A 14,797-nucleotide genomic window follows, 5' to 3' on the forward strand; every position below is an offset into this window, starting at 1 on the left:
ACAAGAGAGTAGAAAGTAGCCAGTTATACTTGGAGGACTTCATTCAGTGTTCTACTAGGCCACATTTTGACTAGGCCACATTTTAAGCTTAACACTGCTATTAGAGCTGCCAGTGACTTGAATTCTGTAGAGTACATTTTTAACATTTGCCTTGACACTTGGAAACGAGCAAGTGCCTGGTTTAAACTTCAGATTACTGCAATACATCTGTGTGACAGAGTGATGGGGAAGCTCCAGAACAGCCAGAAGACTGAGATAAAGCAAGAAAAAGGTGGCTGCCAAAGGAAGGGGCTAGTCTGCTTGGACTGTAACTAGCTAAATTAAATGTCATGGCTTGGGGAGAATTTAAAATCAAACTAAGGCAATCTTTTTCTTTTTGAGAGACTTGACTTTGACCAGTCCTTGATTCCTTTAATTAGATTGATTTTCTGCCTCCTGGCCTTGAGTAGCAAAGTTTTCATGCAGGTCTTCACTCAAGACTATGAATTTTTTTGTGTTCCTGTGGCCTAGTACTTCCGTGCCGGTGGTAGGTACGATGCAATATCTATCTTTAGGGAAACTGGGAAGGTCAGAATGCTTTATTTGCTCTTGCTGCTTTATTTTTTTAAGTCAAAGATCAAACAGGTCTGCCTCATAAAATTATTGTAGCTTCCTGTCTCACTGACTTGCAGTGTACTGCCTTCTTGCAAGTCTCCATTTTTTGGTCAAATTTCCTAGTAGCTTGTTCACATGTCTAGTGTCTATAGATCTCATGAACAAAAAAGATGAGAGTACAATAAAGTTAATACCACAGTATGTTCTATATTGTGCTAGTGTTAATAGCTCATACGCATGAGGGACTGTTCCTGATGATTTTTGTTTTGTTTTGTTTTTTTAATGCTTCTTGCTTGATCCGTGAGCTAGGGCTCCTCTTGTTCCCCAGCTTCCATAATTTTTTGTGTTAGAGAGTGCACATCTGTGTCTTATCAGCAGAGATAATAGTGTGGATGCAGTTAGTTAGGAAAAGATCACAATGGATTACCGGGAATGTTAATTTCAGTATTTTAAAGGTAGCTGGAATAATTAAAGGTTTCTGCAGCTGTTCTCATGGCACCTTGTTTTTTTATTTCTCTGCCCTTTTTCTTCCTCCTTGTTCCCGCAATCAATGGGAGATATGGGAATCAATAAAATCTGGAGCTGCTCTTGAAAACCCAATGCTCTTGAACAGGTTCCTGCTGCTGACATTCGCAGTGAGTAACAATAATAGGTCTCATACTTAGAGCATTATAGTGAAAATGAAGTAGTAGTTTCTTTTTAGATGAAATACTGTATTAGTATCAGCATATTAATGTTATCGGGATTGTTTTAAGACATCTTAAAATGTGTGAAAACTTTTTTTTTTTAAATCTAATAAGCCATTCTCACATGGAGATATAAAATATTTTAGGATATATTTAAAAAATGCTGGTGCCATCTCATTCTTTTCTACAAATGCATAAGATTATTGGATGGCCTTATACGTATTAGTAAAAGTAGAGCAACTGTTTCATGTTTAACAAATTGAAAGTTTTAATAAATAATGCTCCAGCTAACAAAAACTGAAGTATTGTACATACATTGTCTGATTAAATTTTAGAAACGTATACAGAGAAGTCTTCTAGTATTTTTTTATTATTTTCTAAAATCATGACACAATGCCTTGTGAAGTAAAGAGAACTGTGGTTAGTATCATCAACTATGTATTATGATAAGTATTCCAAACCGTGATTTACTTTGATTTATATGTTTGTTACCACAATTTTACGAAAATTTTTTTCTAGGATTTAAAAAAGTATCATTTCTATTACTGGTTTTGCTACCCTGCTCTCGTCTTCGCTGATGGAATACATGTAATTCGGAAACCAGTGTGTCTTGGTGACAGATTCACATTAAATCAGGTATCCAAATACTAAATGTTATTAAGTCTATAGCACTAAGCAGTTTTGTGCTTTTTGTGCCCATTTTAAGTGGGCTGTAAAACTCAATGTTTTTATTAGCACATACTGTATTAATTTGAGGACCTAATTTCTTTTAAAATCTTCACTTTTCTTATTTCCATGTGGGTTTTTTGTTTACCTCTTTTCTCATTATTGTATAAAATCTCTCAGCTTAACATCACTTCAGCTTTATTCATTTAGAGGCAGATGTGGTAAACAATTCTTGAAGAGGTAGTTATGTTTGTTTTAATTTTTATTTACAGCTTATTGAATATATAGCTATGCTTTTGAAACTCATATTTTTAAGAAAATTTTATAAAGGGACATCCCACAGGAGAGCCAAGTCATTAGAAATTACAAAATTTTTAATAAAATGTATGATTGGACAAGAAAAAGAACTGGATGTGGAAGATTTTTTTTTAGGAGAAAAGTTAAGCATTTTTTATAGCTTCTTTCATATTAAAATGCAAAAGGACAAAAAAATCAAGTTGTCCAGATGCGCCTTTTTGCTTTGACAGAAGTTAATGCAAAACCTTGAATGGCTTTTTAATGGCATAATAATCAACAAGAAACAGTTTGGGGTTTTTTCAGTGAAAAATGCATAGTTCCCTTCTTCTCAGGAGACCCTCAGTAGTTCTGTAGTAGTAAATAGTGTAAAAACACCGTGATCCAAAGATAGTTTCAACTAAACACTAAAAATATGTATACCAAAATAAATTGAATGGTTGAATTGGTAAATCAGTTTGCAGCAACGATAATAATGTCCCTGTTCAAAATTTGCATTGACAAATGCTGTTTTGCAACTGAATTTTTGATCTCAGTTATTGTGGTCATAATGGGGTTTAAAACTTCTGAATACGCTATATTCTAAGATTGTTTTAGTGAGCTAGCCTTACCAAATGCTAAAACACTTTCCGTGGTTCTGTATAAGATTGTTAAAACTGTTGGTTACAGTTGTCTTTTTACTTTTAGATTCAAGCACTTCAGAAAGCATATGATGAACTTTGCCAGAAAGAGGGGGTTACAGCCTTGCCTTATTTTTTAATCAAGTATCATGACAATTCTGTAGTGATATCTCCGCTGAAAAAGTGGGATGGTTTCTTCCAAGACCAAGGGGGAAAGGTAATGAGAATTTTATGTCTTCTTATAACCTACAAATGTTTAATTTACAAATAGTTTGAAAAGTGTCTATAATACCAAGCTGAGCACAATGGCTGGCTAATGAATAGACTAGGTAAATAGCTGAAGACCAGCAGCTTGGATTGATTTTTTTGTGTAGAGTTAAGTGTCTCTAGTTCTATCAGCTTAAAACCAAGTTCTTCATGCTTTGTTTTCCTCATTATCAGAACAGAAACGACATAAGTTTATGAAAGTGTTAGCATACTGATTAAAGTTTTCTAACCACTGTACCTACTATGCTATAATAGATGTAAAACACTTTTTGTCTACTAAAAATTGGTACTCATTTTATGTATTTGTTAGTTGTGGTAGCAGTAATCAAGGAGTACTCTATCGGCAACTTCAACTTTGAGTTTTCAGCTTTCAGTGTTTGTTTTGCCACATGTACATGTTATAACATGAAAGCTTTGGATAAAAATTGCCAGGAATCTGTATATGAAGAATGTTCAAGATAAAGGCTCTGTAATTTTGGAAGATAGATGGGTTGTGCACCAGAAGAGGCTGGGATGTTTCTTATGTTAAATGCAGAGATTGTGTATGTCCTTTGAGTGTAAAGTGAGTACTGTCCATTGCTTTCACTAAGGGAAGAATTATAATGATACATGAAGCAGATGTCATCACAGCAAGAGTTGACTGGCATGGCTGGCTTGTGTTTATGTACATTGAATTCTGTTTTGGGTCATGTTGCTCAGCTGCTGAACTTTGCTAGGCCTTTCTGAATGCTTTACTGTCTGTATTTTTGGTGGACTTCAAACTTTTTTTTATCTTGCATGTTTTATTGAAGTATTAGGAATCAAAACTCTGAGTTATGGGGAAGAGCTAGTAAGTGCAAAAAAGACTTTTTTAAGGAGGTCTTGCCACACCTTATAGTTTAGTTGTGTTTTATAATACTTGATCTTCAGTTATTTTTTTGCTTTTCCAAACTTGTTTTTCTGAACTTAAGACCTAGGTCCACAGTTGTTCTTTTCAAAATAAGAATGTGAAGGTTGAGATTTGTCACAGATTAAGAGTATACTTAATTAGATAGGGACTTTCTCAATATGAGAGAAATGTGTAATCATCTGGAATATATTTCTTCATTAACATTCGCTTGGAAGTGCCGAAATTTTAGACCTGTTGTATAAGATTTATTGCATCAATACTGCTTGTAGAGTTTGTTTGTATTTCAACAAGCCGATTGAACTTGCTGCCCTGGAAGAAAAATATGTTTTTGCTGTTGCTGAGTTAATTTTCTGCTAGTTTATGAAATTGAATCAGCTTACTAAGGGGTCTTAGCCTGCTTGAGTCAGCAGTTGCAAAGCAGCAGCAGTGTATGTCTGGGAGGAGGGATGGGGAGTGGGCCTCTGTTTCTCCTATCTGCATTCATTAGATTGGCTCACCTGCATTTCAGACTGTTCTAGGGACACCTCACTGATGTGGTAGAGTTGAGACCAGTCACTCTAAGTCCGTCCATATGCAAAGAAGCAGGAGGGAGGAGCCCTGTAGATGATACACAGGTATCACTAGTGATGGCTGAGGTCAGATTTTCAGCATATCTAAAGGTAGGCAGTGGTGTATTTCTAATCTCTGGATGTGTTTTGGTTCTGCGTTGACTGTGAAGTAAGTTCCTAGTTTAGATGCCTCAATTACAGGCATGGTATTACATTGCTTGAACATGAGTCACAATGTCCAGTTCGTTTATATAGATCCCATCTTGAAGGCTGGCTTTACAAGTGAATTTATGCTGTTTTTCCTTTGACTTGGCATCTTGCTGGCCTGTCCCCTTTTACTTTTTAATCATCCCAAAATGAATACAGGTTTTTGTTTTGAGGGCAAGGCTTCAGTTGTTGGGCTTCTCCCATAACAGTATGTGTAAGGAAGGTGCACATACTGTAGTGAAAAGTGTATGTCCATAAAAAGGCAAAACTGAACAAATCTCAAAGCTGTGGCAAACACTTGACTGAAATCTAGGGTGAACATCTATTAAACATTTGTAAATACGTAAAATGTGTGTGTAGGCCTTCTTTGTCCAGAAGTTTTACATTGAAAATGCCAGATAACTTTTACTATGAACCAAATATCAGTATGGATAGATGACTTCTCATTTAGAGCAATTTTATTTGCAGGTGGCAGTTGGAGTTTATGATCCATGTAATTTATCCCACTATCCAGGATGGCCACTGAGAAATTTCCTGATCCTGGCAGCCCACAAATGGTATTATATTTTGTTCTTTACCACAAAGATTATTTATCTGTTGATATCAAATTAGGCATTTTTCCCTCCATGGCTCTTTACTTGTATCACCCACCTGAGATTTAACTTTTAACCTTGACATGACTCACCTTCAGTGATTCTGATTTTGCACATTATTCTGTTTTTTACTTCTGTCAGTCACAAGTTCCTGTTATTCCTAGTCCTCACATGCATGCACATACCTGGAAATACATCCTTCAGACCCTGCCAATACCCTCTAGCTGTTTCAAATCTTGTTTAAAGTATTCTATGACTTTATAGAATTAATTAGTCCCAAGTAATAGTAGATGTAAATTTTGAAAATCTGATACTCTTAGGATTTCTTTAGTGTACCTTCTTGAATTTTTTGTTGGGCAAAAGTTGAGAAGACAGGACATAGTTTTACACTCCGATACTTGGAGAAAAAGTATCATTTAAAGCATCATATAAAATTGGGTTGCTGTAACAGAAATATAATTAAGTTGCATTTTCATAGTTTTGATTTTTACATTTTTATTACAATGCAGGAGAAGAAATGCTCAGTTAGGTATGGTGTTTTCTGGGTTGCTAGCTGAACTGTAGCATAGAACGACGTGTCAGTGCCCAGAGAGCTTTACACATTCTGAAATTCAGAGGTGTTTAGGCACTGAAGTTCTAATTGTTTGATTTGGGGATTTGAATCCTAAGGAGCAAAAATGATACTATATTGAGAACTAAGAGGATCTTGCTTGTGCCATGGCAAAGTACATTGTGTCACCTGAGGTATGCTCTATTGCTTCCCTGCTTTTTATTCCTCTGAATATGTAGTTTGTCCAGCAGCATTGTATAAATGGCAGAGGACAGACTGACAGTGTCATTTGGTTTAGAGCTCTTTCACAACAAACTAGTCTTTTTCACATACTAAGCAATTGTTTTTATTTATACCTGATCAGAACAACAGTGTTCCAGTACTAACAGAAAAAGCCTGATTCAGAATCTGCAAGAGACTAAATCTGTGTGAAATAGTGTTTAAAAGTCTCTTTCCTGTTAAAGAAGTTGCATGTCTCTCTTTCTTTGTCTTTTTTTTTACATGGCAGGGGCAGCATTCTCCAGTCAGTTGAAGTGCTCTGCTTCAGAGATAGGACCATGCAAGGAGTGAGAGACATAACACACAGCATTATCTTTGAAATAAAACTTCCAGAGAGAGTCCTTGGCCCAGGTAATCCATTTGGAAAAAAAAAAAAACATTTCTTTCCCATCTTTTTTTCTCCCTCCTTAATCACTGGGAAGATGGAAAAAATTACTGCTACTAAATCATTGCTTATGCTGAGTTATTTCAAATGGATTTTAAATTGTTTGAATTTCTGTTAAATGCCTTCAAAAAGGGAAGAAGAGAGCATATGCTCCTTTCTCTTTTTTTTTTTTTTTTTTTAGAAACATGATTTAGGGAGGAAAAAATTTAAAGTCCTCCTGGTGTCATATGCAATACAAAAACCAGGCAATTGGCAATTAGTGTATTTTTTTCTTGTTACATTTGTACGCAGTCCCTCAGCTAGAAAAAATGCATATGATAGTGAATTTATGTGATGCAGACTTTCTGTGTAGTTCTAAAATGGTAGAAGCCTGCTACAGAGTGGAATTGTTTCCTCAATCCCATAGTGAGGTAGGCAGATATATTTTAAAGCAATACATTTGTAACTTTAGAACATAAACTCGGATGTTGGTTTCTGTGTACAGGACAGTATCACAAAATTTCTCTACTTCATCAAAGAAGTTCTGAATGCTTTACATGTAATCGTTGTGAATTGTTTCATTATTATATAATTCTTTGCTGATTTTACAGATTAAGTCTAGGGAACATGAAGAGATGATTGAACTTGGCAAAATTTAATGAGTTCTGAGTTATGAATTTACTGAGTTTTGAACATAGCAGTCTCTTTCACATTAAAGATCCAGAGGCTTCATAAGGAATGATGCTGTCTCTGTTTTAGGTTTGAAACAAGCCAAGCAGGCAAAACCAGCATATCGGACACCTGAGAGTGAAGCACTTCTCCAAAAAGCAGTGATTTCAGTTAATGTAAAACAGCAAAATTTGTATAGCAGTGTATACTGGGTTGTTAAGACACAGATTATTTACTTACAGGTTTAGAATTTGTTTGGTTTTATCCGACAAGATTTCTTTTTTCCATCCTGTGATATTAAGGCTTTCATTCTTTCTTTCCTTTTTTTTTTTTTTTACTATGTCAAACAGATTGTCCAAAAGCTGTTGGATGGGAGAAAAACCAAAAGGGAGGCATGGGTCCAAGGATGGTGAATCTCAGTGAATGCATGGATCCAAAAAGGTTTTATTGTCTTTTAAATTTCTCCAGTTTTCTTTACTTGGGCTTTAGCCACAACAAATTGAAATGTGACATTTCTGTTTCTGTTAGAAGCACATAGAGTATATATTCTTTGGACAGTCCTATTGGAGGTAAGGACCTTAAGAGAGCAGAGTGCACTGCCTGCAGCAGAAGTGTTTGCAGTTTTTGACTCTAGCTTAAAATTTCAAATGCATTATATTTAAAACTGAGTGGAATGTAGGTCATAGTGTTATAGGCCTGTGGTTTTCCTTGAATTCCATAACCTGCATGTTGTTAAATATAATGAAAATAAGCATGGAGAAAAGTTCAGCCTTTTGGAATTGTTAGTGTGTGACAGGAAAGAGCTTGGGAAACATGACCTTAGTAATTATTACTGTTCTGCACATAATGTATGGGCAATGGATTGAAAACAGTCTAGTTACACAGCCTATTGGCTCCTCTGCTTTCACTGACTACATGTATGTTGCAACACTGTAGGAGTGCATTGATCAAATGATTTAGGTTAACATTTTACCTATCAAGCTAACCCATTTTTGTCTTGCATTTGTTGCAATTCAGAGTGTGTTCGTAGACATTAAAGAAAGTTCATCTGAGGGCTTGTAATTCTTTAAGTAAATGTAACTTGACCTTCTTTACTTGTACACATGCTAACTTCTGTTAATTGCCATAGAGGCTGTTAGTAATGGCAGCCTTGGCAACTGTGATCTTAAATCCTTGTTGAACAAATAATTTAATGGATACTGCAAAAATTATGTTTATGATGTATAAGGGAGTGAAGCTGTGAGGAATCTGAGAACTTATATGTGTATCTGATTTGAAGACAAGAAAGGCAAAAGAATTGTAAGGAGTTGTATGAGAAGGATAGAAGGATAAGCATTACCATTCTGTGTGAAGCAATATACTTCTTTGGAAGGAGGGAGCAGGAGAGTGAATGAGATAGTCATGCTCTGGATGGATTTTTTTTTTTTTTTTCTTCTGACACTTTCCTGTGCCAGCTATTACACTCTGGATGATTTGTGGTGACTTAATGAGAGTTTTATACCCTGTGTTCTGATGAATACAAAAATCTGACATTAGGTTGAGCATGGATTTCCTACCTTGTTTTCCTTCTAAAACTTCCACAAAGAATAGACTTCATTCCTTGGAGGGAAAGTGTAATATTTCATGTTGAGGACAGATGTAACTGGATGCAGGAAATAATTTTTTTCCAATCTCCTTTCCATGCACCTTATTATTAGGTGGAAGTATGCTTGGGGGGTGACTTTATTTTTCATATTACCTCTATGTTGAATTCTTGAATTCCTCTCCTTACAAAAAAAAAGGTTATTGAACTTCTTCAGTTGAAATAAAAGTAATTGCTTTGTTGGAGAAACACAAGAACATTCATAAGTGTGGTGTTACTTATTTCATGATATAGGTTGGCAGAATCATCAGTGGATCTTAATTTGAAATTGATGTGCTGGCGGTTGGTGCCTACTCTTGATTTGGAAAAAATTGTGTCTGCCAAGTGTCTGCTGCTAGGAGCTGGTACACTGGGTTGTAGTGTTGCAAGGACCTTGATGGTAAGTCTTGACTTAGTCTTAAAAGTAATGTTTCTCATAAATTCTATATGATCTTATTTTTTTGAGCAGCTGCCATGGCACGTAAGAGAAAAGTTGTATTCCTCTGTATTAATGTACATGTAATACATATTAGTCAATGTTACAGATTGTAGGGAAGAGGTAAGATCTGTAGCCAATGGAAATAACTTGACATTCTTCTAATAGTAGCATAGCAGGTAGTAAGAGAACCTTAGCAGAATAGTAATTTGTTTTGAATTTACATTAAAAAAGATCAAACAAGAAATTCTGGAACAAATTATCAAGCTAATATGATCAAATTCACAGTGAAGCGCTTGCAGTAACTGGGCTGATATTTACTTTCAGGGATGTTTACCACATCCCACTGAATTCAGCAGGGTTTTGAGGGATTGCTGCCAAATGATATATTTGGACTGACCAAAGTTTCTGCTCCCTTAATTCAGTGCAACTACAAGGCTGTTGCTGTGAATAGCTTCAAAAGCTTTTGTAGCTTGATCTTTCTAGAAGAATTGGACAGAACTCCTCTTGAGTTTCTGGCAGTACTCAAAAGTATATGGCTAAGCCCATTGTACTTACCGTTATTTAAATTACTTTCTTGTTTAGGGTTGGGGAGTCAGGAAGATTACATTTGTGGACAATGCAAAGATCTCCTATTCTAACCCAGTACGACAGCCACTGTATGAGTTCGAAGACTGTCTTAGCGGTGGGAAGCCTAAAGCACTTGCAGCAGCAGACAGGCTGCAGAAAATCTTCCCAGGAGTGGTAAGATGAGTATTTAAAATGTGTTAATATGTTCATTGGAAGAGAACCAGTGACTTTAAAAAGCTATTCCAAGTTCTAGTAATTAAGCATTATTATGAGTGGGAAAAACACTACACAGGTGTTACATTGGTTACTGACAAATCTATAAGCATTTCACTTCAAGTACTCCATACCTGTTAAACTTCATTTCATTAAATATTTATTGTCTGAATATAATGAGGGATCATCTGAATCATCTTGTAGCTTGTTGATTGTGAAGTAAAATTTTTTCCCATCTAATAAGTCCTAAGGAACTTCCAGTAATGGCTGCATTTAATATCGTGCTTTTCCACGCTACTCTTAAATGTGAGTTTAGACACATTGGTTTTCTGTTATGGGAGCAGAAGGTCTTGAAGGCGGTAATAAATCTATTGTTGAGATTTCCTATTATGTTTTACACCCAAAATTTGCAATCCTATTTAAGTTGATTTTCTACATAAGGGGCAAATACTTAATCTTTAACTGGTTCTGCTGCTGTTGGAATGAAATGACCTAATGTTCTCAAGATTGCTGTAGATGGACATTTTGCTCTATGAATGATCAGTACAAGTAAAAGAAAACAATTTACTTGTAAAAGTGAAAGTTGTTTTTTCTCTTGGTTTTGCCCAGAATAACTTAATAGCAGCAAGTATTGATTAAAATCTTGCTTTGCTGAGGAGTGTAATACAGAGTATTAAGATGACATAAGAGAACTTTCTTGTCTGCTTTTTTTTTATTCAAGAACTAAGCAAACTGAATCAGACCCAGAAAAGGGAGGTAGTTTGTGGCAACCTGGAGAAGATATCAGTGTTGGTCTTTGCCAAAGTGCTCTTCTCTTGGGGAGCCTGATGGTAACAACTTACTATCAGAATGAAGTAGTTGAAAGGGAACAGAAGACAGAAATGAATTTGTATGTTGTTTTAGAAACTTTATGATGAATGGCCCACCAATAGCAGCCTTTATCCTCTTTGACTCCAGGGATGAACATTATTCGGTGCACGTGTTCAAACACACCTAATTTTCAACGCTGAAAATAAAGTAGATTAAAAAAAAAACTTTTAAAATATTTGCAGTTCTCTTTACTTCCATCCTTCATTTGGGGGAAGAATTGATATGGCATATAATTTCAGAATACATATGTTCTCTGCTTGCTCTATCATAAGCAACATTTTTTTATACTTATTTGGCACATGATAGAAGTCACTCAACTGTTTATAGTTTTTGCTTTGGAATTGAGGTTGTCTTAGAATTGGTAGCTATAGTTACCAGAGCTCAGCTGGCAATCAGTATAATCAGTATCTTAACCACTTAGTGTAGTAAGAATGAGTTTTGTATACTTACTATGCAATTCTGTATTTAAAATGCCACGGATTATGTTACTGGTCATAATATTGAGAGTTATTAACAGTGGAATATAGATGTTACGTTGTTGATGATCTGTGTTGTGAACAAGCTTTACAGAAGATTGTTTCCAAGCATTTTTAGGTTCATTTAGTTTGACCTGAGGATTGCTCTTTGGTTTTGTTCTGTTTTTATCTGTGTTGATCTTATTGTCATTATTTATGAAATCAGCACTGGTACTAAGCAGTAATTCAATGAGTATTTGAATATCAGACAATGATCCCCAGTATGAAAAAATGCTAAACATTTCACTTTCTGAAGTTTTGATAAGTCAATTGGAAGAGACCATCTAAAAGTTCCTAGAATTTCATTTAACCTTGCTGCACCATAGTGTTACTTGGTGGTATTAATTTAGTTATAGAAATATTAAATAATAAAACAAGTACAGAAAAGAAGCATCTGTGCAGTGTCACGTAGAGTACCAACATGATGCTAACTAGGATTTGTCACATGATTTTTCACTTTTTAAACTTGAGAAAATGAAAATAGGAATATTAAGAAAAATTACTAGTTTCATAGAAGAAATAAAAGCTGTTTGTGGAATCCTGAATGGTACAGTTTTGCATGTAGAGATAAAGGCCAGAAGTCGGTGTTGGGAGTTTTCTTGTTAGAAACAAAGACCAGACTGTGCTATGGAATCTCGAGATTGTGATGAAGCTTTAAAAAAAAAAAAGTTAACCTGGAGAGGAACTTCTAGTAGTAAGAGGGAGCCAACAGCAATGCTTTAGTGAGCCTGTATCAGTAAGTGTTAGGACATGTGGTATACACAGGAAAAAAACAGTTTTCCTGTTTAGTAACAGCATGTCCTGTATGCAACTCATTCCTGCAGAAGAATTCCTGGAGAAGAGGTATCATGTTTGACCATTAGTAAATCTGCAGAGAAACAACATGCTAGCATTAAGAAGAATTAACAGGGCTTAACAGTAAAAACTCTGGTTCGAACAGTTAATATCATGTGACAGCATGTGAGCATGGTGAGGTTTAAGCAGCAGGCCAAGCACATAGACTAACAATAAGTCTTTAATTAGCCTGGGTAAAGCCTTGGTGCTTTGGGATGGTTTGGACAGCGAGGCTAGTGTAGGTGGAGATTTTATAACCCAGCTGATTTTGCTAGACTTCTCAAAAAAAAGCTGCATCTGTTATTGCAGACTGCACTGTTGCTTGTTACCAAAACCCATATTTATCAGTGTAAATGTCTTTGAATAAAAAGATAAGTTGTCCTGGATTTTGAGCCTGCTTGTTTCTCTTGCTGTTTGGAAACCCACACAGTCCTTCCAAGCCCATGGGAATCCAAGCAGTATCCAATCCAAACTAAGCCTGGTTCTGAAGGCATTTCTGAAAATTTGGTTTTACATTTCTGTGCAATTCTCTTGTGGTCTAATTTACTTTCTTTGATTTCAATGTGAGTAATATTTTGCACAGAAAATGCAGCTTCTGCTGGTTGACTTTGAAATGCTTGACTGCTCTATGTGAATTATTTTATTTTTTTAATTTTACATCCGTTCTAGTTGGAAGAGTAACACCTCATCATTGCAACTGAAACAAGAAGGAATGTTTTGGCAAGGAGCTTTGATTTCTTTCATTCCACTTCTAAGACTATCATTAACTGTAGCTTAGAGTTTTATAATAAAAAAGAAGGGAGGACTTGGAAATAGCAGAATTTATGGATTCACAACCTTTCATTGCAAGTAGGTAATGCACAGTGTCATTCATATGGCTGCTGTGGAATTTAACTTTATTGACGCTCTTATACAATCATTTCCTGAAGTATTCAGGCATGGAACTCGCAGTGTATTCAGCATTTTATCATCCTTCGTACTATACTGCATGGGGGCCCATTTTATGTAGGTATTTCCAATAGAAAATTTAATGATGGCAGGATCACATTTCTTAATTTTTTTGTGTACCTATCCATGGCACACTTCTGTTCAGGTATAATATATTGAGCACAGATATCTTCTCAGTGATCTGAGCCATGATTTAACAAAAAAAAATGCAGGAAGTTAATAGAAATATGAATAAAAACGAGAGAAAAGGTTAGGGTAGCACCACAAATTGCAATGTTTTGATATCGGTTTGCTTTAAAAAAGAAAAACAACACAAACTAAAGCACTGGAGCCTCAAGCACAGCTTTGGTCAGCTGTCAACGAAAGTGTTGAAAAGTGCATTATTTTAATAAGTGTGTATTTCTAATACCTTATGGGATGGTAACTAAATACTATTTTGTTTTGGATAATTTGGAGTAATTTTAAATCTTTTGTTAGTATGAAGGTTCCGGTCTTAAAATCTAAGCCTTCTTGTGAGCAGTCAAGCAAAATTCTTTCTGCTATATAGAGACTCCCTGAGATTTTGGGATTCTGCAGAATGAACGAGATCTGTATTTGAGGATATATGCACATTTACTCCTCCTTTAAAATAATATGCATGTGCCATCACAAGGTAACCTTTAGCTCTTTTTATACCTCAGCCACTTTTGCTAGTGACTGGTGTCTTTTCTTCAAGTGACAGTTATTCAAATAAAATTGAAGCTATTGAAGCTGCTAGACTTGTATGTATCCCTACAGCTAGGATAGAGGGTTTTTTTTTATGAATTCTGGTAAGATTTTATTATTTCACAAACCTTGTTACTGTATTTCTGTGCAGCGAGTGTTCAACTTACTTCCTTTTTCATTTTATTTTTTTGAGCAAAAATCGACCTCCTAAGCCACCAACAGTGTCAGTTCTACTTATCTAATAAATCAGCACTTGTATGCAGTACAGGGGCTTGACGAGTTTTCCATAAATACATTACTCATATACAGCATGGATTAAGTTTTCTGTTCCTGCCACAGCTTTTTGGAGGAGAGAATAATAGTGAAGGTAAAACCTCCTCCAGTAACTGTGCAATGTCTGTGCTGGTGATGCAGAACCCAGGCTGTCCTCACTGGGACACAGTGGAGCTGCCCTGGTAACAGCACACTGGATCACTGTGGACTCTACATTTTTTCCCCTTGGAGGTGGCGGGGGCACCAGCAGGAAGAAGATGATGGGGGGGCAAGGTGCATCCTTTGCCATGTTTAATGCAGATATTACCCAAATTTATTTCCCCAAGCTGCTGTATGTGTCTTATTTCTTTTTATGTTCGGGGATATTTATGATGTATAGAATGCATACTTCACTCTTCTGGTTATTTGGCTCACCTGGATTTATGACTTGTGCATATAATTGGTTTGTACAAAAGCATGTTCTGCCAACATTCCTTTCCTCTCTTCCCATGTAATTTTATATTTGGTTCATACAGCTTTTAAAATTTGGCTTTCCAATTGTTAGTTGCTTATAGCACAGTGACAAGCAAGGAAGCTTTGGCAAGGC

At 35.8% G+C, this 14,797-nt stretch overlaps 1 protein-coding gene across 1 annotated transcript in view; it reads left to right on the forward strand.

Moving 5' to 3' along the window:
* The window catches only part of ATG7 (autophagy related 7), a gene marked incomplete at both ends in the record, with an annotated part of 44,808 nt that overhangs the window by 2,542 nt on the left and 27,469 nt on the right, over positions 1–14,797 (forward strand). The window contains 8 exons of the mRNA XM_082004788.1: positions 1,152–1,229; positions 1,800–1,916; positions 2,928–3,077; positions 5,240–5,328; positions 6,423–6,544; positions 7,577–7,667; positions 9,103–9,247; positions 9,869–10,027. Of these exons, the coding sequence (XP_081860914.1) occupies positions 1,152–1,229; positions 1,800–1,916; positions 2,928–3,077; positions 5,240–5,328; positions 6,423–6,544; positions 7,577–7,667; positions 9,103–9,247; positions 9,869–10,027 (951 nt within the window). The remainder of the gene's footprint in view (positions 1–1,151; positions 1,230–1,799; positions 1,917–2,927; positions 3,078–5,239; positions 5,329–6,422; positions 6,545–7,576; positions 7,668–9,102; positions 9,248–9,868; positions 10,028–14,797) is intronic.

Source organism: Phaethon aethereus (genome assembly GCF_964289735.1).
Source record: "Phaethon aethereus genome assembly, chromosome: 11".
Taxonomy (NCBI): Eukaryota; Metazoa; Chordata; class Aves; order Phaethontiformes; family Phaethontidae; genus Phaethon; species Phaethon aethereus.